The 24,233-nt window shown below is 26.9% G+C and overlaps 4 protein-coding genes across 6 annotated transcripts; 1 reads left to right on the forward strand and 3 right to left on the reverse strand.

Annotated features, from left to right (window-relative positions):
- Positions 1 to 225: 225 nt before the first annotated feature.
- Positions 226 to 8,980, forward strand: LOC103574617 (calcium-binding mitochondrial carrier protein Aralar1). 3 transcript variants are annotated; one of them, XM_053738808.1, is made up of 12 exons: positions 226 to 549; positions 3,542 to 3,598; positions 3,851 to 3,993; positions 4,068 to 4,183; positions 4,816 to 5,429; positions 6,043 to 6,237; positions 6,309 to 6,479; positions 6,552 to 6,692; positions 7,111 to 7,305; positions 7,371 to 7,473; positions 7,908 to 7,998; positions 8,583 to 8,980. In XM_053738808.1, the coding sequence occupies exons 1-12, from the start codon at positions 505 to 507 to the stop codon at positions 8,770 to 8,772; spliced, it is 2,061 nt and encodes a 686-aa protein (XP_053594783.1). In that variant the 5' UTR covers positions 226 to 504; the 3' UTR covers positions 8,773 to 8,980. The 3 variants fall into 3 exon arrangements, with proteins under 3 accessions (XP_053594783.1, XP_053594785.1, XP_053594784.1); XM_053738810.1 differs by having other exon boundaries at positions 226 to 553; positions 8,583 to 8,977; XM_053738809.1 differs by lacking the exon at positions 226 to 549 and adding an exon at positions 2,837 to 3,217 and having other exon boundaries at positions 8,583 to 8,979.
- A 1,184-nt stretch (positions 8,981 to 10,164) lies between these two features.
- On the reverse strand, positions 10,165 to 13,446 carry LOC103574665 (scoloptoxin SSD976). Its single transcript, XM_008554165.1, has 7 exons — positions 13,413 to 13,446; positions 13,169 to 13,290; positions 12,008 to 12,095; positions 11,776 to 11,948; positions 11,593 to 11,690; positions 11,435 to 11,526; positions 10,165 to 10,451 (listed from the first exon to the last, which is right to left on the reverse strand). The coding sequence occupies exons 1-7, from the start codon at positions 13,444 to 13,446 to the stop codon at positions 10,165 to 10,167; spliced, it is 894 nt and encodes a 297-aa protein (XP_008552387.1).
- Positions 13,447 to 14,680: 1,234 nt separating this feature from the next.
- Positions 14,681 to 17,841, reverse strand: LOC103574664 (venom allergen 5). Its single transcript, XM_008554164.2, has 7 exons — positions 17,763 to 17,841; positions 16,455 to 16,576; positions 15,566 to 15,647; positions 15,127 to 15,287; positions 14,966 to 15,066; positions 14,805 to 14,899; positions 14,681 to 14,730 (listed from the first exon to the last, which is right to left on the reverse strand). Exons 1-7 carry the CDS (start codon positions 17,839 to 17,841, stop codon positions 14,681 to 14,683), a joined length of 690 nt encoding a protein of 229 aa, XP_008552386.2.
- A 623-nt stretch (positions 17,842 to 18,464) lies between these two features.
- Positions 18,465 to 22,130, reverse strand: LOC103574614 (retinol dehydrogenase 12). Its single transcript, XM_008554099.2, has 6 exons — positions 21,880 to 22,130; positions 20,295 to 20,373; positions 19,962 to 20,236; positions 19,777 to 19,896; positions 19,472 to 19,667; positions 18,465 to 18,945 (listed from the first exon to the last, which is right to left on the reverse strand). The coding sequence occupies exons 1-6, from the start codon at positions 22,079 to 22,081 to the stop codon at positions 18,831 to 18,833; spliced, it is 987 nt and encodes a 328-aa protein (XP_008552321.1). The 5' UTR covers positions 22,082 to 22,130; the 3' UTR covers positions 18,465 to 18,830.
- Positions 22,131 to 24,233: the final 2,103 nt, after the last annotated feature.

Raw genomic sequence — 24,233 nt, forward strand, 5'->3', positions numbered from 1 at the left:
TTTAAATTTCCCGCCAGTTAAAATTTTTAAATTTTCGCGGGAATTTAAATATTCGCGCATGCGCGCAGAAAAAGACAGCGCTACCTGCTGGGTAGTGGTCTAAAGTCTTTCCCTCCATCCTCCATCTTTAAATAAACCTAATAATAATAATAATACGTCATATATTTATACATATGTATATATATATATATACATTACAGTCACTTGCGTTGCTTCCGTCCCTTACTCAAACACATTTTGACTGATAAACGTCACTCGCGCTCGTGTTATTTTTAATATTTATCCCACTAAAATTAAATTCAAACAAAAACAGACCGACTGCGATCCCCTTGACCCTCCCCCGTTTAAAAAAAAGTTTTACCAGTGCGACGAAAGTTTAAAAAAATATCAGATCAATAATCAAAAGTTAATTTTATTTTTCCGCGAATTAGTGATTTTTCAAAAAAATAATAATAATAATAATTATTATTATCGTGATTTAAATTTAAAATATTTTTGTTTTTTATGGGAATGTTTAGTGATTTTATTATTAACGCATCCTGTCAAGAGGTAGGTAAGTTTTTTTTTTTATTTATTTATAATTTTTTTTTTTTTTTTAAATTCTTTTTTTCTCATATATTTTTTTTATCCTTGAGAGTAATGGAATGACACAAATATTGATTTATATATATATGTATGTATATTTTTCGAGGTCAGCGGAACTATCAATTACAACCCCTGATTGAATTTTTTTTTTTTTTTTTATATTCGAGGTCATATATTTGCTTAAAAAATTTGAAACAAGGAGAAGATTTTGAATATGTATATATTTTGATAGTGATGAAAGATATATGGATATTGTGGGAGGTTTTTGGAAAGGAAATTTTGTAAGCTATAATTTTTGATTCTTTGTAAATTTTTTTAAAATCAATAGTTTAAAAGGTATAGGCAATTAATCATCAATTAATCATTTATTGTAATTTTTTTGACGTTTTAGATTAATGCTGTAAATTAGAGACATTAAATTATATATATATATATATATATATATATATATATATATATATATATATATATATATATATATATATATATATATGTATGTATGTTTAAATTATTGGAGTAAGTAAATTTTCTAAATATAGAATTAAAGCTATTACTGAAATTAATAAATATATATGTATATATATTTATCTTTCATGATAACTATATTTATTTAAATCTGGGATAAATATTTTGTTAATTTTTTTTAATGGTCTACAGCAATAATAATAATAATAATAATAATAATAATAATAATAATAATTATAATAATAATAATGAATGTGAATGTAGCAGACATCAAACAAATTTAAAATTATGAAAAAATAGAGTAAATAATTAGAAAAATTAAATTTAAAAAAAATGGGCATTTAAAAAAACTCAAAATTAACAAGTGCATTTTTTGTAAATATATTTTTTTTATTATTTAGTATATTCATTTATAATTTTAAATTTGTCTGATTACTGCTACACTAACAGTCATTAATAATAATAATTTTACTGAGCCTGAAAAAATTTCAAAATTTTAAAAAATGTTCGACTCATACACTTTTAAAAAAAAAATATATATATATATATTTATTTATATATATATTCTCTGATTACGGAAGTTAAATCACTATTAAGTCATTAACGTAATAGTTTAACGTCTTATAGCCTTGTAGAGATACCAAATATATATATATATATATATATAGAAGTTAAAAGAATTCAAGGTAAATTTATAAAAAAAATAATAATTCAATTGTCATATTTATTTAAATAAAATAAATAAATATATATATATATATATATATATATATATATATATATATATATATATATATATATACTATAATGATAATATCAGAAGATGTAATGGTTATTATTATTGTTATTATGATTATTATTATTATTTTGTTTTTATTATTTATACAAGTGATAATATGACCGTGATCTGTATTATGAGCTAAGAAGACTCTTAAGACCCCCTGCAATTATATATGATGTATATAAATATACATATACATATATATATGTGTTTGTGTATGTTTCAAGTCAAATGGTGATAATGAATGAGAAAAAAAGTTATACATATAAAATTACACGTGTATCATATCATCACATTATATATATATATATATATATGTTGGAACTTTTATTCTCATGTAGAGTAAAAATTTTATATACTTTAATAATAATAAATTTTATTTATATTACATAATTTTTACATGATAATGAAATTACTCATCTAATAATTTTTTGAATTTTATTTAAAAATAATAAACTAAAAAAAAAAAATATTTTTAAAAAATTGCACTTATAGCTTTTTGAATTTCCTACAAGTGCATATTTTTATTTTTTTTTTTTTTTTTAAATTCAAATCGTCTAAAAAAATCTGAAAATCATATTATTCTAAACTTAGCAATCTAATAATTTTTGAATCTTTCTAATAACGACCATACATAAAAAAAAAATATTTAAAAAAATTGCACTTATAGCTTTTTGAATTTCCTACTCATTTATTTTTTTTTTTTTTTTTTTTTAAATTCAAACTTAAAAAAAAAACTAAACAATTATTAATTGTCTTCCAACTAGAATCTTAATTTTGACTCCATAAATTCATACTCCAACTGAACCCTAATCAGTCTTCTCTCTCTCTCTCTCTCTCTCTCTCTGTTCCAATGATCATTAATTCTTCCAATACAGATATCCACTACCGTCATCAACCAGCAAAGTATTTTATTATATAGCATCACCTAACTATACCATTGGCAATATCTTAACTCCACTCTACAATCTACTACCCACCTTGCACTCAATACAAAAACAAATCAAACCCCGAGTAAAAAAGTCAAACTAACCAGCCGACAGCCAGTCAGTAGCATTTCTGATCCCAGCTCAAGCTACAATTCATTCCAATCCATATCTAATTCCTCGTTTCCTCGTTCCTCAAGTTCCCCGTTTCCTCCTGTCCTCCATTTTTTTTACATTCATCCGCACAGTTTACTCTGTACTCTACGTCACACATTACACATCATATATATACATATATATATTTATATATATATATATATATATATCACTAGTTACTAGTTAGTGTCGCGTGCATTGGCACCGTATAAATTTTTATTTTTTTACTCCTAATTTTCAAAAATTTTTTTTACACCAAATTTTTATATATTTATATATTTATATATTTATTATGCCTTCAAAAGTACGTATATATTTTTTTATATAAAAAAAAAGTTATGTCATGTGCACGTGACGTTTTAAAATTTGTCTCAAAATTATTTAACTCAAGGTCAAATTTTTTTTTTTTTATTAAAAAAAAAAATTTTTAATTAAAGTTGACCTTGAAAATAATTTAATTGAGCCAAATTTTAAAAGTAAAAATACGTGACCTTGCATTGTGATCATGAACCTGATGATTTAATTGTAGACAAATTATAAATAATTATTTTAATTGTTAATTAATTATAATTTTTTTTTTTTTTTAAATTTATTGATTGGTTGATTAATTATTTTTTTTTTTTTTTAGGGATCTGGTTACTTGAAGAGAGCCAACACTGAACGTCTTCATGAAATATTTAATCAGGTATTATATTTTTTATATAATTGTTATTAATTTTATTTTTTTTTTATTTTTATAACGAGGTCGAAGATCGATTGATAATTAATCATGTGTCGTAAATTGATAAGTGTAATGTAAATATAAAACATAATGGAAAAATTGAAAGTTTAAGTAAAAAAAAAAAAAAGTCAATTTTAATTTTAATTTTTACTAAAAAAAAAAGTGGAGACTTTTTTGGAAAAAAAAAAAAATAAAAATAATTTTTGAAAATTTTAGTATGCAACACAAGAAAAAAATGGCGAACGTTTTATGACCCCATCAGATTTTGTACGAAGTTATCTTGGGCTTTATACAGATGCTGACTACAATCCAGATTCAGTTGCGCTGCTTGCGGGGATCGTTGACACATCAAAAGATGGGTATGAATTTATTTAAAAAAAAAAAAAAATTTTGTTGTGGAAAAATTTTTGTTATTTAATATTTATATTTGCAGACTCATATCTTTTACTGAATTCCAAGCATTCGAAGGGCTTCTTTGTGTCCCAGATGCTTTATACAAAACAGCTTTTCAATTATTTGACACCAATGGAAATGGAATGGTTGCATTTGGTAATTTATTATTTATTATTATTATTTCTCAAAAATTCATAGAAATTTGAATTCCTCGTACCCGAATTAGTAAGATTTGATTATTCGTTTATGGAAATCGCTTAGGTCGCAAGCTCTCAAAAAGCTCTGTGTAGTCTATAGTCGCAAGCTCATACAAATTTCAATTCTTGAGACCTTAAATCGAAAGCATTCCTTAATTCCTCATGAAAATTTCTCATAACGCGTGTTGACAAAAAAGCTCTACTAGTCCTCAGTGACCCAAAGTCACAAGCTCACGTAAATTTAAATTACTGAGACCTCGATTGACAAGAATACATGTTTGTTTCATAGAAATCTCGAAGCACGCAAGCTCACAAAAAGCTCTATCAGCCCCCAGTGACCCTAAGTCGCAATATCACGTAAATTTGAATTACTGAAGTATCAATTAATAAGAATCTATGTTCGTTTAATAGAAATCTTGTAGCACGCAAGCTCACAAAAAAGCTTTTTCACTCCCCAGTGATCCAAAGTCGCAAGCTCATGGAAATTTGAGCTCCCGGGACCTTAAATAATAAGAATATATGTTTCACTTATCGAAACTTCTGACCACGCAAGCTCTCGCAAGCTCACCCAAATTTTTCTATTTTTCGCAGATGAGTTCGCTGAGGTAATGAAAAAAACTGAACTCCACAGCAAAATGCCTTTCAATATGGACAGTAGTTTTATAAAGCTTTACTTCGGGAAAGATCGTAAGCGTCTTATAACTTACGGCGAATTCAGTCAATTCCTTCACGATTTTCACGAAGAGTACGCCACAGAGGCGTTCAAAAAATTCGACAAAGACGGAGCTGGATTTATATCGCTATCAGACTTTCAGGAAATAATGTTGAACATAAAGAGCCATCTTCTGACCAAAGAAGTTAAAGAAAATATAATAGCCGCTGCTACTACTGCCCATGGCGGTCGGAAAGTCAGTTTTCCTTATTTCATGGCCTTCAATTCTCTGCTCAATAACATGGAGCTGATCAAGAGGATTTATCTAAATGCGACTAATGGCCACAGGTACCAAGAAGTTACGAAAGAAGAGTTTTTGTATTCGGCTCAGATGATGTCACAGATCACGCCATTGGAAGTTGACATCCTCTATCATTTGTGTGACTTGCTCGGACAGTCAACTAAAATTATTTACAATGATCTGGTTGCTATCACTCCGGAACAATATTTCAAACATATCACAAGGCGATTAGCGGAAATTAAAGCCGTGTCTGTGAGTATTTTTAATTTTTACTGCAGTCACAGTAAGAATTTTTTTATTTTTCTAGTTTTTTATTTTTTTTACGTCTTGGAAAATTTTTTTTTGAAAAAAAAGGGGTGCGAATTGTAGCTTATTAAATTCCGCGTAAAATGATGTATATATGTTACATATTTTGTGCAGGGGAAGGGGTAAAATAAATTTGAAAAGGCGGGAAAAAAGAAAATTTGAAATTTTTTGGAGTTTTTTTATTTTTTTTACATCTTGGAAATTTTTTTTTTGAAAAAAGAAGGAGTGCAAATTGTAGCTTATTAAATTCCGCGTAAAATCATGTATATATGTTATATATTTTTTGTAAGGGAAGGGGTAAAATAAATTAGAAAGGGCGGGAAAAAAAATAAATTAAAAAAATTTTGAATTTTTTGGCGGGAAAATTTTTTTTTTGGAAAATTGGGAGGTGGGGGAAAAGTTTAGAGAATTTCGAGTAAAAATGAGCGGAGGGTTAGAAAAATTTGAGGCGGGGGAGGGAAAGGAAAAAAATTAAAAAGCGCGCGAAATTTGAAATTAAAATTTTATTTTTTTGAATCAGTAGCTTGAGATAAATATTCTTATAAAATTTTATGTTTAGAGTCCAGACGAACGTGGGGTAGTGACTCAAATCCTGGAAAGTGGTTACCGATTTGTTCTGGGATCGATTGGTGGCGCAGTAGGAGCGACCGCTGTCTATCCAATAGATTTAGTGAAGACGCGTATGCAGAATCAACGCACGGGTTCATTTATCGGTGAACTGATGTACAGAAACAGCTTGGACTGCTGCAAAAAGGTATTACAAATTACTTACTTGAAAACTCAATTTAAAACTAAGAAAAAAATATTAATTGATTTTACCCACAGGTAATACGACACGAGGGATTTTTTGGTCTCTACCGGGGCCTGGTTCCGCAGCTGATGGGCGTCGCTCCAGAAAAAGCCATCAAGCTTACGGTCAACGATTTTGTGAGAGACAAATTTATGGATAAAAATGGCAACCTCGAACTTTATGGCGAAATTATTTCCGGAGCTTGTGTAAGTTTTTTTTTTTTTTTTTTTTTAAATAATTTTTTTTTTAGTAGAAATTTTGTAATAATTTTTGTTTAGGCTGGAGGGTCACAAGTTATTTTTACAAATCCACTGGAAATCGTTAAAATCAGGCTGCAAGTTGCAGGCGAAATTGCTGGGACTCAAAAAGTTCGCGCGTGGGCAGTCGTTAAGGAACTGGGACTTTTTGGTCTTTACAAGGTAATTTTTTTTTTCTTTAAATAGCATATTTGAGTCAAGCGGTAAATTTCCGTTTGTTTGAGTACCCACATGATAATATTCAAATTTCAAAAAAATTCAAAAAAAATTATATTTTTTGAAAGTAGACAAAAATTCCTCTCGAATGAGTACCCACAACCCTATATTTCAATGACAAAATTTTTCAAAAATTTTTTCAAAAAATTAAAAAAAAATTTTGTAAAACTTACATATTTTGAAAGCAGGCAAAAATTCCTCTCGAACGAGTACCCACAACCCCATATTCCAATCACAAAATTTTTCAAAAATTTTTTCAAAAAATTAAAAAAAATCTATACATTTCGAAAGTTGACAAAAATTCCTTTGGAACGAGTACCCACAACCCCATATTCCAATAAAAAATTTTTTCAAAAAATTCCAGGGTGCCAGAGCATGTTTACTTCGTGACGTTCCATTCAGCGCAATATACTTTCCAATGTACGCCCACACTAAGACAAAGCTCGCCGACGAAGGAGGTTACAACACACCCCTGTCACTTTTGTGCGCTGGTGCAATCGCTGGAGTTCCTGCAGCCGCTTTAGTTACTCCCGCTGACGTCATAAAAACCCGTCTCCAGGTGATTACTTTTTATTTTAAAAAAAATCCGCGAACCCGCGAAAATTTAAAATTTAAAAATTTCAGGTCGTAGCAAGAAAAGGACAGACAACTTACAGTGGACTTTTAGACTGCGCACGTAAGATTTATCGGGAAGAAGGTGTCAGAGCGTTTTGGAAAGGAACGACAGGTATAAATTCAAAACTAATTTTCAAAAAAAAAAAAAAAAAAAAAAAAAAAAAAAAAAAATTTATTATTAAGTCGCGATAAATTATTATTTTAATAAAATAATTTTTATAAATTTATCTTACGGTTATAAAACAAAAAATGGCCCCTTATCCTCATCTTCTTCTTCTACTTTTTATTTAAATATCAATTTGGCTTTTTTTAAATCAGTAAGTAAAAATTTATTAAAAAACTATAAATTAATGCCTGGAGTTTTTTTTATTCGTTTAAATTTTTTAAATTTTATGTTCGTTCATTTCTGTCACCGTAAATAAAATTTTTAACATTAGCCTGTTTTTTTTTATTTTAAATTACTAATTAGTGTCACTAAATAAAAAAATAATAAATAATTTTTTTTTCTTTTAATTAAATATTAAAATAATTGTCTTAATTTGACAGCTCGAGTCTTCAGATCTTCACCGCAATTTGGAGTCACATTATTTACGTACGAGTTATTGCAGAGGTTATTTGTCGTCGATTTTGGAGGCTCGTAAGTAAAAAACAAAAAAATAATTTTTACGTTTTTTGAATTTCGCGCGTATTTAAAATTTGAAAAATTCGTCGGTGTAAAGTTAAAAGTTCAGGTATATATATGTATAGAAAGATAGAGAATTTGATGCCCTTTAAAATGAGTACCCACAACCCGTACTTATTTTCGATATTTCATGATAGATATATATAGTCTATATATATAAATATAAATATATGGAATATTAAGTGGAAATAAATATGGCATGTGGGTACTCATTTTAAAGAGCATCGATCGAACTGTCTTTTGGTGTATTTAGAAATTTTTTATATATATTTGTATATCTATATATTTATATATCAATATATAAACATCGACAAATATATAAATGTGAAAATGTATATCTGGAAATGGATAGAGATTTTGATGCCGTTTAAAATGAGTACCCACAAGCCATATTTATTTTAAATATTTAACAGTGGTATTTATATATATACATATATATATGTAAAAATAAGTAAAAAATAAATATGTCATGTGGGTACTCGTTCGAAAGGGCACTTAATTTCCTATATAGACATATATTTAAAAATATATACTTTTAGTCGACCAGCCGGATCCGACTTGAAAGTGCCATCGACTGGAGTAGCTGACGAAATGAAATCAAAGAACAGTGACCACATCGGCGGGTACGAAGTGGCAGTTCCTATTCTATCTGGTATCGAAACTAAATTTGGTCTGAGCTTGCCTCGATTCCAAGCTGCTCCTCGACCAACCGTCAATAAAAATAATTAAATCATTAATTAATAATTATTAATTATCAAACAAAGTAATATATTTTTTTGCATCTAGTGCTTTTCTCCATTCATTTTTAAAAGAGATAATTAACGCCGTTATTGAGTTCGTAATTTTTCAAATAAAAAAAAATAAATTTTAATGAAAATTTGATTCCATAAAAATTTTTTATCGACGGTCGTGTATTAATTAAAATGTAAATAATTAATAAATAAAACTGTAATATATAATTATTAATTAATGAACTTTTTTTTTTTTTTTGAGTGAATGAGTACAAAAATTTTTGAATAAATAAATTAATGCACGATTAAATTAGATAGTAAGTGCACGAATAAAGAAAAAATATTCAGAATTTAAAATATGCCATGAAATTTTTTAAAAATTAAATTAATAAATTTTGAGTAAGTGGAATTTTTTTTATTATTGACAATGATTTGTACATGTACAATAATTGGATGATAATAAATATCGTTAAAAATTTATAAGATTTATTTATTGAGGTAATAATTCATTTCTTTAAATTTTAGATTTGGTGACAGTAGTAAGTTCTGTCTAGGGATTTCATTTTTTATATAAGGTTTGTATTGAGGCTGGTAGGATTTGTAATTTCCTGAAGAATGAGTACCCACATGATGGGGTTTTGAAAAAATAAAATTTTGAAAAATTTTTTGGAAAATTCAAAAATTTATGGGTTTTCATGTTTATTATAAAATTTCCTCTGGAATGAGTACCAACAACCCAGTACTCAAATCAAACGAAAATTTCAAACATTTTGAAAAACAAAATATTCAAAATTTCTAAAATTCATTCATTTTTGATTTCGTCACAAAATTTCCTCTCGAATGAGTACCAACAACCCAGTAGTCAAATCATAAGAAAATTTCCAAAATTTTGAAAAATAAAATTTTTTGAATTTCAAAAATTCGTTCATTTTGGTGTTTGTCGTAAAATTTCCTTTGGAATGAGTACCAACAACCCAGTACTCAGATCAAAAGGAAATTTCAAAAATTTGGAAAACCAAAAAAATTTCAAAAATTCATTCATTTTCGTATTTAATGTAAAATTTCCTCTAGAATGAGTACCAACAACCCAGTAGTCAAATGAAAAGAAAATTTCAAAAATTCTGATGAACAAAATTCAAAAAATTCACTCATTTTTGATTTTGTCACAAAATTTCCTCTCGAATGAGTACCAACAACCTGTACCGGAAATAAAAAAAAATTTATTAAAAAATAAATAAATAATAACAACAATACGACGTGCTACTTTAAGCACGATTTATTTAACAACTCTAGACTACCATGCAATATATATTTAACGCTACATCAATTTAACTTGAAAACATCATAACCGAGACTATTTTATAATTATTATTATTATCATGATCAACAATCAGTCACGCGATCTCCAGTAGTAGAAGATATTGTACATGGTATCAACTCTTAGATCTTTAACGTAAACTCCATCACGCGAACCGCGATCCTCAGGTGCTGCTACGATTGCATTTAATAGTCGACGATCTTCCACAGCGCTATCATCTTTCTCATCTTTTTCGAAATAACCTAAATCTTCTGGCAAAGATTTTCGTGTTTCCATCGATGGTGGCAAGCTTGAACTCGCCGAATTAATTGACTTATCATCGGAGTCTTCACAAATTAAATCTTCACGGTTGTTTTTACCTGCGGTAAGACAAAATCATTAAAGCTCTACCCTCTCCCTACAGCTGCTGCGGAAGCTTTGCATAAAAGCTCAAAAGCTCGACATGAAAATATTTTGTCAAATATTTTTTGTTAAAAAACTTTTTTTGAGATTTTTCCAAGAGCTTGCGAGAGCTTGCAAGCTTCTGAAAGCTCGAGGGAATGTTGCGGCATTGAACGAAATTTTGGGCACTAGGATAAATTTATAAGAAGCTTTCAGGTTTATTATGAGCTTAGAAATTAATGTGAGCTTTTAATGAGCTTTTAGATTTCAGTAAGCTCATAATGTGCTTTTACTTAATGTCAGATGATTAGAAAATTTCAAAAAACATTGAATGGATTTTTTTTAGATTCTTGAAAAAAGCTCAGATTTTGTCGCAAGCTTGCAGAGATTTATAAACTTATGAGCTCAAAAATGGAGCCAATGGGTTCTTAGTGCCAGCGCGAGTTGAGAAATCTGCGAGCTTTCGCAAAAGCTCACAGCTGGCAAGCTCGCTGAGCTATTGATTTTTAAGCTCAACGAACTTGATTTTAAATTCAGCGCATATACTCTACAGCTCTTAGCTTAGATACGAGCTTTTCGGAGCTCACAAGTGAGCTTTTTCGAGCTCGCGAGTGAGCTTACCTGAGATGACGAATGAGCTTGCGTCGTTGTACAAACATTCTTAATATTTTTTCTATAAACTTATTCTTTTCAAGTTCTAATAATTCAAAATATTTGTGAGCTTTTTCGCAAGCTCATGTTCATTTATAAGCGCGCGAGCTCAATACAGTACTACTTAAACTTTCAAGCCTCATAACAAAAAATATCTGAGCTTGTATAACAGTCTGTAAGGCGCGAGCTCACTGAACTCTTTGAGCTCACGAGCTCATTTTTAAATTTTTTAAACTTTAATGCTCATTACGTAATATGAAATTTTTGAGCTTTTGAGCTCGTGAATATTTTCAAAAAAGCTCATACTCACTACACAACGCTGGGTAATTTACCGACGGACTGAAACCTTCTGGGCAATTTAAATTTCCTTTATTATACGGAAGGCTAGCGAAAGTATTTCCACTAAAAAAAAAATATAGAAAATTAGGTTATGACTTTTTCTAATTATTTTAATTAGAGTTTACTTACGCTGACCCATAATTGCACACATAGAGTCGGTAAGTGACGTTTTGGTCACGATATCTAGTGAACCCGCAACCCACAAGGTAAGTGTTCGCCCATGCGAGCTTGTATAATGCCCAAAAAAATAAAAAAAAATATTTTCTACTAAATTACTCATTAATGATAATTAATAATGATAAATATATTTACCTGAGTGTAATGTCCCGAATTCTGGACATCCTTCGGATTAATTGGATTAAAATGGAAATAAATATTTTCGTCGAACCATTTTTGAATTTGGCGCGCAAAGTCTTTTTTATCTGACGGGTGCAGGGATCTGCTGCGGGTTATGCCGATGTTTTGACCGACTCTTCTGAATCTTTCTGATGATTAATTAGTTAATTAATTAATTAAATAGATGATTAATTAAGTGGTTAATTACCGACACGACGATCTTCTTCGCTGTTATGGGCGAACGTGCAGTGGTTGGCCCATTTTTGGGCACCTTCAGCTAATTCGTCGTCCCAGTACTGGTGCAAAAATTAATAGCGGGTAAAATGGGTCAAGGTAAATTTCGGGAGTAGTATACGGTTGTGGGTACTCATTCCAGAGGAAATTGCATTTTGAATTTGATTATTAAGCTAATTTTTGAATTTTTAAAAATTTTTCAAAATAAATTTTGTGACTCAAAACTTAGTCTTGTGGGTACTCATTCTTCTGCAAATTTTATGCAGAACTCGAAAATATGTATAGTTATAACTTTTCTGAAATTTTCAGTTTTCAAAATTTTCAAAAAAAACTTATGCAACCCAAAGTAAGACTTGTGGGTACTCATTCTTCTGGAAATTGATTTCTCTATCAAATCTCACCCTTGATAAACACCCCCCCTCCCCTCCCTATGTACTCTCGCGAACGCCCGTATTTCCAAAATTTTTTGAACGAAAGAATTCAAATAAATAAATAAATAACATGTAAATTAGCAATTAATTTCAAACTCTCTCTAACTTCTAACTTCTAATTATTAATTTAATAATATCAAAAGTAATAATAATAATAATAATAATAATAATAATAATAATATAGAGCAACACGTATGATTTAATGAAATGCGGTTTGTTGAAACTGTCAGACACATTACTGTAATCACCACTGTGGTTTTCATATATACATATATATATATACGTCACATTACATATATACACATCTGTACATAAATTTTACATCTGGTATTCAAATATATATAAAATGATTTCCGGTAGATTGACCATGCGTTTCCACATGTCCATATTTTATATTATAACACATTATTTATACTCATGTATATATATATATATATATATATATATATATATATATTTGATTGCATTGAAACATAGAGAATTCAATTCTCTTTAAAATGAGTACCCACATGACATATTTATTTTTAATTTCAATATATTTAATATATATAAATATGTATATATTTAAAATATATAGAAATATAAGTATATCATGTGGGTACTCATTTGAAAGGATTTTTAATTTTCTATACATCTAGATCAATATGTATATATATATATATATATATATATATATATATATATATATATATATATAAAATTACCAATTCACGCATATTTGATGCTGGAGGCTGTCCCTCAACAGATCCACTGGCGATTGAATTCCTGAGATCGTTGTGCATATGTAGAATGTTCTCTTTTAAGTCACAGGAAATTCCTCCAGTTTCTAATTTTCATTATTTAAAAATTTAAAAGTTTTTTTTGCCCCGAAAATTAAAAAAAATTTAGTAAATTTTAAACCATGGCGGGAAATTATATTTTTTAAAAAAAATATTAATAATTACTCACCCAAAATTTCAAAACCAGGACAAGAAGTTTCCATTTCAGTGGCCCGTGTTACCCCACAAACAATGAAAACCAAAAAAAACATTTTTTTTAAATTTTCCATTTTTTGATTCCGAAAATTAAAAAAAATCTTGAACAAAAAACAATGATTGACCGGCGAGATGATAAATTGCCTGTCTTATATTTATATATATGTATGTATATATGTATACATGTCATATATATATTTTATGGGTTGCAATTGGAATTGATTTGTCTTGTATTTTATAATCGGCAATAAAATCCGACATTTTAATTGTTTTTATTTATAAATACGTGACCAATAAAAAATATATTACCAATAAAAACAACATGGTTATATTTGTTTATAATTAATTAAGTAATTAATCAATTAAATTACTTTTATTTCCATTTAAATTGATTACAATCAAATTAGTTATAAAAAATTAAAATTAATGTTTTTTTAGTTACGGTTTATTATTATTAGTTTGAGGCGATGTAACTTTGTAAGGATTGACTTTAAGGGAATTCGTTAAGAGGGAATTTTTGTAGGGAATTTAATTCTCTATAAAAAAGATTTCTATAAAAATTCCCATAATTCCAACTGTTTATGAGTTATTTTGAGTTTAAAAAAAGAAAAGTTGAATTTTGTGCAAAAAAATTTTTGAAAGTTTGAGGAGCTGTAACTTTTGAATTTTTGAGTTTATGGAAATTTTTATAGAAGGAATTTTTGTAGGGAGTTTAATTCTGAACAAAAAAGTTCCTTACAAAAATTCCCATAATCCCAACCGTTTATGAGTTATTTTGAGTTTAAAAAAAGAAAAGTTGAATTTTGTGCAAAAAAATTTTTGAAAGTTTGAGGAGCTGTAACTTTTGAATTTTTGAGTTTATGGAAATTTTTATAGAAGGAATTTTTGTAGGGAATTTAATTCTAAACAAAAAAGTTTCTTATAAAAATTTCCATAATCCCAACCGTTTATGAGTTATTTTGAGTTTAAAATTAAAAAATGAAATTTCCCTAGTACTTTTTCAAAAAATTAGTTTTTCTATCTTTAACCCTCTCTACCGCCCAAACTATCACTTTTATCACAAAATTCCTTATGATCAATTTTATAGGAAATTAAATTTTCTACAAAAAAGGTCTCTATAAAAATTCCCATAATTCCAACCGTTTATGAGTTATTTTGAGTTTAAAAATTTATTAGTGTATAACTGTTCTATCAGTGCATTTCCGGTAAATATAAATCATTAATTATAATTGTTATTATTATCTAATAAACATAACCACATAAAGCACCAAGGTAGTAATAATTTCCTCGAGCTGAAAAAAAATTTTTAAAATTCTTAATTTGCAATTTTTAAATTTTAAATTTAAAAAATTTCTCATAAACTTACAACAGAGTCCCGCATATCTGTTAGAGAAAGACAACCCATAAGCTGTGCATGAAGGCTGCCCAGATTGGTATGGCGCGAATCCAAGAACGTTCCCGCTATTTTTTAAAAATTCAAATTTTTAAAAAATAAATAATTTTTAAAATTTTAATTATCGTAATTACCTGGGACCGTAATTACAAACGTAGTTCTTGGTGTATCCTCTTGCAGGATCGTAGAAAAATGTGTAGCCACAGCCGACTAAGAAAGTGTCGGCCCAGACGATCTGGAATTTTTAAAAAAATTAATTCTTACTGTGGGGATTAATTAACTGTGGTCAATATACCTGAGTATAGTGTGCAGTATCACGACCATAGCCTGTGTGGAAGTACTGTACTTCATTGAACCAACCAGAAATTTGTCTTCGCCAATTCGGTTCTGCATCGTAAGGTCCTGGTGGTCTTGTTGTCCATGTACGGGCTATATTTTGTCCTACTGTGAATCTCCCTACATATATGTATATATTTGAGTACGTAAAAAAATAGAGAATTCGATGCCCTTTAAAATGAGTACCCACATGCCATATTTATTTTCCATAATTTATAAGTCATATATATATATATATAAATATATGTTTGAAAAAAACAAGCAATAAATATGGCATGTGGGTACTCATTTGAAAGGGCATCGAATTCTCTACCTTACCATGTACTCAAATATATATATATATATATATATATATATATATATATATATATATATATATATATATATAAGTTACTTACGAACATGTCGATTATTATCATGAGATTCCGAGCATGTTTCCGCCCATTTTTGTGCTGTCGCCGCTAACTCATCATCCCAAATCTTTTAATTACATAAAAATAAAAAATAATCGATAAATAAAATTATAATTTAAATTCACAATGCATTTAAATCTTCTCTTAATAATTATAAAATATACTATCTATGTATATATATATATTTAACATAAATTAAAAAGATTACAAGCTTTAAAAATAAAAATAAAATTAACGCGCGCGACAAGTTAAATTTAAATGTATTTTAATCTTGGATTTAAATGTAAAATTTAATCCATTAATGTATTTACTTTACTCGTTACTCTTTTACTCTTACTCCATTTTTTGTCAAGTGGAAAATAAAAATAAATAATTATTATTATTATTATTATTGCCAATGTTTACATTTTTTTTTTGTTGAATTTGAATTTTTTTTTCTGACATATATTATTTTTTTTTGGAGTTTGTAAAAGTATAAAGTTTAAAAAGCCTATATCTTTAAAACTATTGATTTTAAACAAAATTTTAAAGAATAACTTTTGAAAGAAAATTAAATTTCCTACAAAAAATGTTCCTTTAAAAATTTTCCTATCTCCATTTTTTTATGAGTTATTTAAGATTAAAATTTTCTAAGTCAATTTAGCCAAAATTAAAAAAAAATTTTTTTAACTTTAAAATTCTATAACTCGTTAAGAATCACTTTTACGACAAAATTTATAAGGATCAATTTTGTAAGAAATTTAATTTCCTACAAAAAATGTTTCTATAAAAATTTCGATATCTCTCGTCAATACCCCACAATTTTAAAAAGTTCATTTCAAGTCATGAAAAAAATATCAAATATCCCATGAAAAAAATAAAAATCAATAGCTACCATTTCCATCATATTTGCTGCTGGAGGCTGCCCATGGACTTGTCCTAATGCTATTAGCTGACGTAATCGATTGTGTTCATCCAATATAGTCTGTTTATCTTGACAAGATATTACTCCGGCCCCTTTTAGTAGAAAATAAGAAAAAAAAAAAACAAAAATTCCACGAGTAAAAAAATTTAAATATATACATATATATATATATATGTCATGAACATGCGAGTTGTGATTTTTCCCACGACATAAATTCACAACTGATGTAACGCCTAGTGGCCGTGCCTTTTCCAATTTCCGCCTAAATATATATATCTATATATCTATATATATATATATATGTGTACATATATACATTTATATTGTTCTAGATATATAGAAAATTTGATGCCCATTCAAATGAGTACCAACATGCCATATTTATATTCACATATATATACACACATGTTTATATATTTATTTGAACATATATATGAATTATCAATTATAAAAATAAATATATCATGTGGGTATTCATTTGAAAGAGAATTTAATTATTTATTTGTTTTCCAAATATGTTTGTGAATATACAGAAATTTATATACATATATATTTATTGATATATATATATATATATATATATATATATATATATATATATATCAATCAAATTTTCAAATTAAATACATCATGTGGGTATTCATATGAAAGGGCATTTAATTTTCTATTGATATATGTATATAAATATATATATATATATATATATATATATATATATATATATATATTTTTTTTTTTTGTTTTTTTTTTTTTAGAGAAAATTTCCAGAATAATGTACAAGATTAAATTTAAAAAAAAAATTTTGTTGTGATAAAAAATATTGAGATAAAAATATAAATCCCTTAAGATCTACTTGACCTGGTAAGTACTTTTAAAATACTGTGTAGACACTCGTTGAGTCACACGATTATTCTTTACTGCAATTTGGAGTGCACTCTGTATAGGGTGTTTATTAATATATACTTACATATTTATATAAATATATATTTATTTATTTTATATATATTTATCTGTCACGGGAGTTAAATAAAAATGGGCTTCTATAAAGTAAATAGGCTGTAACTCGAAAGCATTTGGGTTTAGAGTAAAAATGATAAGAACCTTTTTTTTAGGAAATTAAATTTCCTATAAAAAATGTCTAAAACATTTTTTTGTAAAACCAAGTGTTAAAAAGATATGACCGTTTGAAATGAAAAGTAGAAAAATTCAAAATTGGAAAAATATTTTTTATTGAAATGAAATTAAAAAAAAAAAAAAAATAATGTGTTGAGTACTTACTTAAGATATTTTTGCCCAAACATGCCGATGCGAGAGACAGAGCTCCGGAAAAAATAACAAAAATAATAAAATAACTCATTTTGAAAAAAAAAAAATTTTGACTTAAATCTTTCTTAAAAAATGAAAATTGATTGAACGTTAGTTCGAAGAATGTGTCGACAGGTTTGTCAAGCAAAATAGACAGGCCGATGGATACATCGGCTTTATATCAATTCGATCGGCATCACGTGTGTCAAGGTAATGCTCAAATAAAAATAAAATAAAGTTAAATAGATGGGTGTGTTTTCAGTGTTAGAATTTATTCCTCTAATTCTAATTTCTAGGATATTCTCCAGTCATAAAATATGTTTTTTTTTTAGATTCTTAAATTTATTAGACCCGGAACAAAAAGGACAGTCCAATCACGTGGGCGTAATTAATGGCCAGTAATTAATTTACTTACAAACTCTGGTTACGACACGCGAAAATTCATTTTATTTTCTTCACAATTTCATTTTTTTTTTGCTGAAGAAAAAAATTTAATTATTTTTAAATTACACAAAAAAAAGTAAAATTTTAATTTTAAATTACATGGGGTCAATGACTTATAATTACAAAAATTAAAAAAAAAATTAATTATCTATTATCAAATTTTATTACTTTATTTGACTGATTAAATTACGATTAATTAATTATCATTAAAAAAAAATTAAATTTTTTATAATAAAACTATTATTTATATGTCCATGTTACCCCTCTTTCTGTTTCTCTTCCAACTCGTCACTATGATAAGACTTCCCTTTCCTCTATGCTTCTGTTGCTATGCTACTATTCCCCTCTACACGCTCGTTGGCATGGTAACGCCCACTTACACGCTTGTTGCTACGGTAATATCCCCACTACGCGTCCGTTGCTATGGCAACGCTCCCACTCTACGACCGTTGCTATGGCAACGCTCCAACTCTATGACCGTTACTATGGCAACGTCTAACTACAAGTTTTTCTCACTAGAGTAAGAATCTTCTACTATCTACTTCTATCCCAACTAATAATAATAATAATAATTATTATTATTATAAATAATTTAATTTATTTTAATAATAACGGTGAAGAATAATTTATTAATTCTGTAGTCTTGTTCCATAATTTCGCAGCCAAACTTGGACTCATTGCTTGTAATGATGGTGATGTAATGTCACAGTTACTGAAAACATATTTATACATATATTGAATCAATTGTACATATATATATATATATATATATATATATATATACATAAATAAGTATATCGTGTGGGTACTCATTCAAAAGCTTATTCAATTTCTGATAAATTGATATATATATATATATATATATATATATATATATATATATGTATATATATGTATGTATATATAAAAATAAGTATATCATGTGGGTACTCATTCAAAAGCTTATTCAATTTCTGATACATTGATATACATATATACACATATATATATATATATATATATATATAAATATATATATAAATAAGTATATCATGTGGGTACTCATTCAAAAGCTTATTGAATTTCTGATTCATTGATATACATATATACACATATATATATATATATATATATATATATATAAATATATATATAAATAAGTATATCATGTGGGTACTCATTCAAGAGCTTATTGAATTTCTAATTCATTGATATACATATATATGTATATAAATATATAAGATGATAAATATAAATACATGTAATAAAGACCAGTTTGATGAGCAACTTGTGGACTTGTGGCACAGTAGATAGTAGTACCAGCACCTTGTTTGTTATTTTTTAAAATTGGCGCTGCTAGAGAGTTGATTAAAGGCGGAAAAAATTTATCAAATAAGTCAGTCTTCACAAGAGTCGGATCGACATTGTAGACGTGGATATTTGTTAAATTATTTTCTGGTAAATAAATTATATTATATTAAGTATAAAATAATATTATTACTAGTATTTAAAAAATCAATACATAAATTTTTAAATTTAATTAATAGAGAAAATAAAATTTTACTTTGTAATTTACGTGCTAATTCTATTGTGAACAATGTAATCGATATTTTACTTTGCGAGTACGCAAATACTGTACTGAATGGATTTTCTGTATTCAAATCGTCAAAATTTACGACACCAACTGAAAAAATTTTTTTTTTTAATACTATTCTTTATATATATGTAAATATGTATATATATAGTTACAATAATGTGAGAGCGAAGACAAATTAACGATTCGCGCTTCATTAGATTTTGCTAAAGCAGGCAACAATAGTAATGTGAACAAAAATGGCGACAAATAATTGGTCTGCAGATGAGTTTCGTATCCGTCGATTGATTTCATACATTTATCAACGACGATACCAGCATTGTTTATCAATATGTCTATTTTATCATAGTCATTGAGTATTTTTTCCGCACAGTTGCGGACACTTTCGAAACTATTTAGATCTAATTGGTAAATTATAAGATCGCCGGTTCTGAAAATTGTGGGAATTTATTTTTGTTAGTGCATTTAATTTTATTAATTTAACTTACTGGTTATTCGATTTTTTTATATCTTCAATGACACGTTGAGCTTTTGTGATATTACGGGCTGGTATTAGTACTTTTGCTCCTGAAAAAAATAAGATTTAAAAAAATACTAATAATTATAATAATAAAGAACTATTATAATAAATAAAAGCTAGTAAAAATACTGATAATACTAATTATTAAAAGTACTAATCATTGCTGGCAAAATACTAATTATTAAAAATACTTATACAAAACTAGTAAAAATACTGATCATTGCTAGTTAAAGTACTAATCGTTATTAGTAAAAATACTAATAATACTAATCTTTTAAAGTACTAATCATTGATGGCCAATATACTAATTATTAAAAATACTAATGGCAACTAGTTAAATACTAATCGTTATTAGTAAAAATACTAATAATACTAATCATTAAAAGTACTAATCATTGATGGCCAATATACTAATTATTAAAAATACTAATGGCAACTAGTTAAATACTAATCGTTATTAGTAAAAATACTAATAATACCAATCATTAAAAGTACTAATCATTGATGGCCAATATATTAATTATTAAAAATACTAATGACAACTAGTTAGAATACTAATAGTTATTAGTAAAAATACTAATAATACTAATCATTAAAAGTACTAATCATTGATGTCCAATATATTAATTATTAAAAATACTAATGACAACTATTAAAAATACTAATAGTTATTAGTAAAAATACTAATAATACTAATCATTAAAAGTACTAATCATTGATGGCCAATATACTAATTATTAAAAATACTAATGACAACTAGTTAAAATACTAATAGTTATTAGTAAAAATACTAATAATACTAATCATTAAAAGTACTAATCATTGATGGCCAATATACTAATTATTAAAAATACTAATGACAACTAGTTAAAATACTAATAGTTATTAGTAAAAATACTAATAATACTAATCATTAAGAGTACTAATCATTGACGGCAAAAATACTAATTATTAAAAATACTAATCAGAACTAAATATACTAATCATCACTAACAAAAGTACTTATCGTTATTCGTAAAATTACTAACAATACTAATCATTAAAACTACTAATAATTGCTGGCAAAAATACTAATAATTAAAAGTACTAATTCTTGCTAGTAAAAATACTAATCATCATTAATAAAAATACTAATCATACTATTCATGAAAAGTACTAATAACTGTTAGTAAAAAATACTAACCATTATAAATACTAATTGTTATCAGTAAAAATATTAATAACAATAATCATCAAAAGTACTAATCATCGTTAGTAAAATACTTATAATACTATCTTCTCGAAGTATTAATCACCCCCAATAAAAATACTAATAATTAAAAGTACTAATTACTGTTAGTAAAATACACTAATCATCAAAAGTACTAATCATGGTTATCATGAAAAATACTAATAAAATTATAATACTAATTACCAGTATCATTGAAAATACTTTTTACGATTATCATTAAAAATACTTCTAATAAAATAAATAAAAAATACTAATTATAGTTATCATTATGGAATACTAATTTTACTGATCTTCAAAAATACTAATAATAATATCAAGTTACCTCTCTGATAAAGAAATTTAGCAGTCTCTAATCCAATCCCCGAGGTCGCTCCCGTCAAAACAATTACTTTATCACTCAAATCAATATTCTTATCAATTTTAAAATCTTCACAGTAATCATTCAAAAATATTTCCTCACTCCAACCGAAAAAATTGACAGCAATAATTATCATCCCAAGGATATTAACAACAAATAGTTTCATTTTAAGACAAAGAAACAGACTTTAAAAAAATAACGCGGACCAAATTCGCGTCAATGAAGCTGCACAAGATATTAATAATTATCGTTGGGTGTTACTATATATGAAGTATGCTAGTGTCCAAGTGATCAATGTCAAATTTCATATGATCTTGAATTTTAATTACCGTCCTTTCTCTTCTCTGTTCAATGTCAACTGCAGCATCTTTTTTTTATCCAGGCGATTTTTAAATAGTCTTACAGATATTTTTTAAATTACGGCTAAACTATAAGAGATATCGCAAAAATGATAAGGAAAAATTTTAAAGGAAATTGAATTTTCTACAAAAAAGTATTCTTATAAATTTTTTGTAAAATTGATATTTCAGCCAGAATTTGAATTACAAGTAATTAGAAAAAAAAAATTCTAATGTCGCATTTTAAATCTAAAAAGAAATAATTTTTTAAAAATAAAATACCACTTCCAGTTGATTATTTTTATAGTTTCTTTAACCTTTACAAGACAGAACATTATATAAATGTATCATATTTATTACAAAAACCTCAGTGAAGGAAAAAAATTCCACGGTCATAAGAAAAAAAAATGGATAAAAATTATAAATTATTTATTTTTATAATTATCTTGTTTATAGTGCATTTAATAACTGAGACAGATGCATGTTCATCGAGGTAATTTTTTTTTATTAAATCCCAAAAATGAAAGCACTAATTTATGACTAATTTTACAGCGCACCGGAAATTGAAAATAGCAGCACAATAATCGAAAAAACAGAGTATTTAAAATTTTTAAGAGACGTAAATAAGGATAAAAAAAACATAAGACAACAATTTAGTAGAATTTGGTTCAGATATTTAGACTGCAATGGAACTTATGACCAAGATATCGGCGACGTATTACAAGGCTTGTGTAATTATTGTGCTATGATAGTGAATGAATACAGAACTGTTGAGTGGGATTGCATGTAAGTAGGAAATAAGTCATGACTATTATGGTTTTTCGTTCGTAGAATTGTTCGATTGTTTTTTTTTTTTTTTTTTTTTTTCAAATTTAGGAGTAAGTGCTACACGAGAATAGGATTTAGTGACTGTTGGAGTTACTACAGCAGAGAAATTGGTACGGCAGTAGATTATCTAGATGGTTTTGTAGAAAAATTGAGTGGAACAGAGCAAATTTTTATGATTTTCGATTCTGAAGTCAATAAAAATTAACTTTTTTTTTTACAAAAATTCATACATATATGATTGCATATCAACATATATGACAGTATATGTGAAATATGATGATATATGGCTCTATATACTTCTATATGATGATTTCTGCTCGTATATGATCATAAATAAAACTATATGGTAATATATGACGATATACGACAATGCATTCTCGTATATGATAATATATGGCTTCATATGCTTCTATATGATAAATTCTGCTCGTATATGATGATATATGGCTTTCTATACTTCTATATGATCGTTTATGCTCGTATATGACGATATATGGCTCTAAATGCTTCTATATGATAATTTCTGCTCGTATATGATCATATATAAAACTATATGTTAATATATGACGATATACGACAGTACATTCTTATATATGATAATATATGGCTTTATATGCTTTTATATGTTAAATTCTGCTCGTATATGATGATGTATGGCTTTCTATACTTCTATATGCTCGTTTATCCTCGTATATGACGATATATGGCTCTATATGCTTCTATATGATGATTTCTGCTCGTATATGATCATATATAAAACTATATGTTAATATATGATGATATATGACAATACATTCTCGTATATGATAATATATGGCTTCATATGCTTCTATATGATAAAATCTGCTCGTATATGATAATATATGGCTTTCTATACTTCTATATGATCGTTTATGCTCGTATATGACGATATATGGCTCTATATGCTTTTATATGATGATTTCTGCTTGTATATGATCATATATAAAACGATATGTTAATATATGATGATATATGACAGTACATTCTTATATATGATAATATATGGCTTCATATGCTTTTATATGTTAAATTCTGCTCGTATATGATGATATATGGCTATATGCTTCTATATGATCGTTTATGCTCATATACTACGATATTTGGCTTTATATGCTTATATACGATAATATA

The sequence above is a fragment of the Microplitis demolitor genome, chromosome 4 (genome assembly GCF_026212275.2).
Source record: "Microplitis demolitor isolate Queensland-Clemson2020A chromosome 4, iyMicDemo2.1a, whole genome shotgun sequence".
NCBI lineage: Eukaryota > Metazoa > Arthropoda > Insecta > Hymenoptera > Braconidae > Microplitis > Microplitis demolitor.

What these genes read in the sequence shown, in the direction of transcription:
- LOC103574665 (XM_008554165.1), bottom strand. Translation starts at nt 13,446, where the DNA reads ATGGAAACTTCTTGTCCTGGTTTTGAAATTTTGG. An exon ending in TCCTGGTTTTGAAATTTTGG is followed by an intron (nt 13,291 to 13,412) that starts GTGAGTAATTAT and finishes AATGAAAATTAG; the next exon opens with AAACTGGAGGAATTTCCTGT. An exon ending in AAATTACCCAGCGTTGTGTA is followed by an intron (nt 10,452 to 11,434) that starts GTGAGTATGAGC and finishes GTCTTACCGCAG; the next exon opens with GTAAAAACAACCGTGAAGAT.
- LOC103574617 (XM_053738808.1), top strand. Translation starts at nt 505, where the DNA reads ATGGGAATGTTTAGTGATTTTATTATTAACGCATCCTGTCAAGAG. An exon ending in TTAACGCATCCTGTCAAGAG is followed by an intron (nt 550 to 3,541) that starts GTAGGTAAGTTT and finishes TTTTTTTTTTAG; the next exon opens with GGATCTGGTTACTTGAAGAG. An exon ending in GACTTTTTGGTCTTTACAAG is followed by an intron (nt 6,693 to 7,110) that starts GTAATTTTTTTT and finishes AAAAAATTCCAG; the next exon opens with GGTGCCAGAGCATGTTTACT.
- LOC103574614 (XM_008554099.2), bottom strand. Translation starts at nt 22,081, where the DNA reads ATGAAACTATTTGTTGTTAATATCCTTGGGATGATAATTATTGCTGTC. An exon ending in ATAAAAAAATCGAATAACCA is followed by an intron (nt 20,237 to 20,294) that starts GTAAGTTAAATT and finishes CACAATTTTCAG; the next exon opens with AACCGGCGATCTTATAATTT. An exon ending in ATTAGCACGTAAATTACAAA is followed by an intron (nt 19,668 to 19,776) that starts GTAAAATTTTAT and finishes TTTATTTACCAG; the next exon opens with AAAATAATTTAACAAATATC.
- LOC103574664 (XM_008554164.2), bottom strand. Translation starts at nt 17,841, where the DNA reads ATGAGTTATTTTATTATTTTTGTTATTTTTTCCGGAGCTCTGTCTCTC. An exon ending in TTTGGGCAAAAATATCTTAA is followed by an intron (nt 16,577 to 17,762) that starts GTAAGTACTCAA and finishes TTCTACTAAAAG; the next exon opens with GGGCCGGAGTAATATCTTGT. An exon ending in TGATAATAATCGACATGTTC is followed by an intron (nt 15,288 to 15,565) that starts GTAAGTAACTTA and finishes ACATATATGTAG; the next exon opens with GGAGATTCACAGTAGGACAA.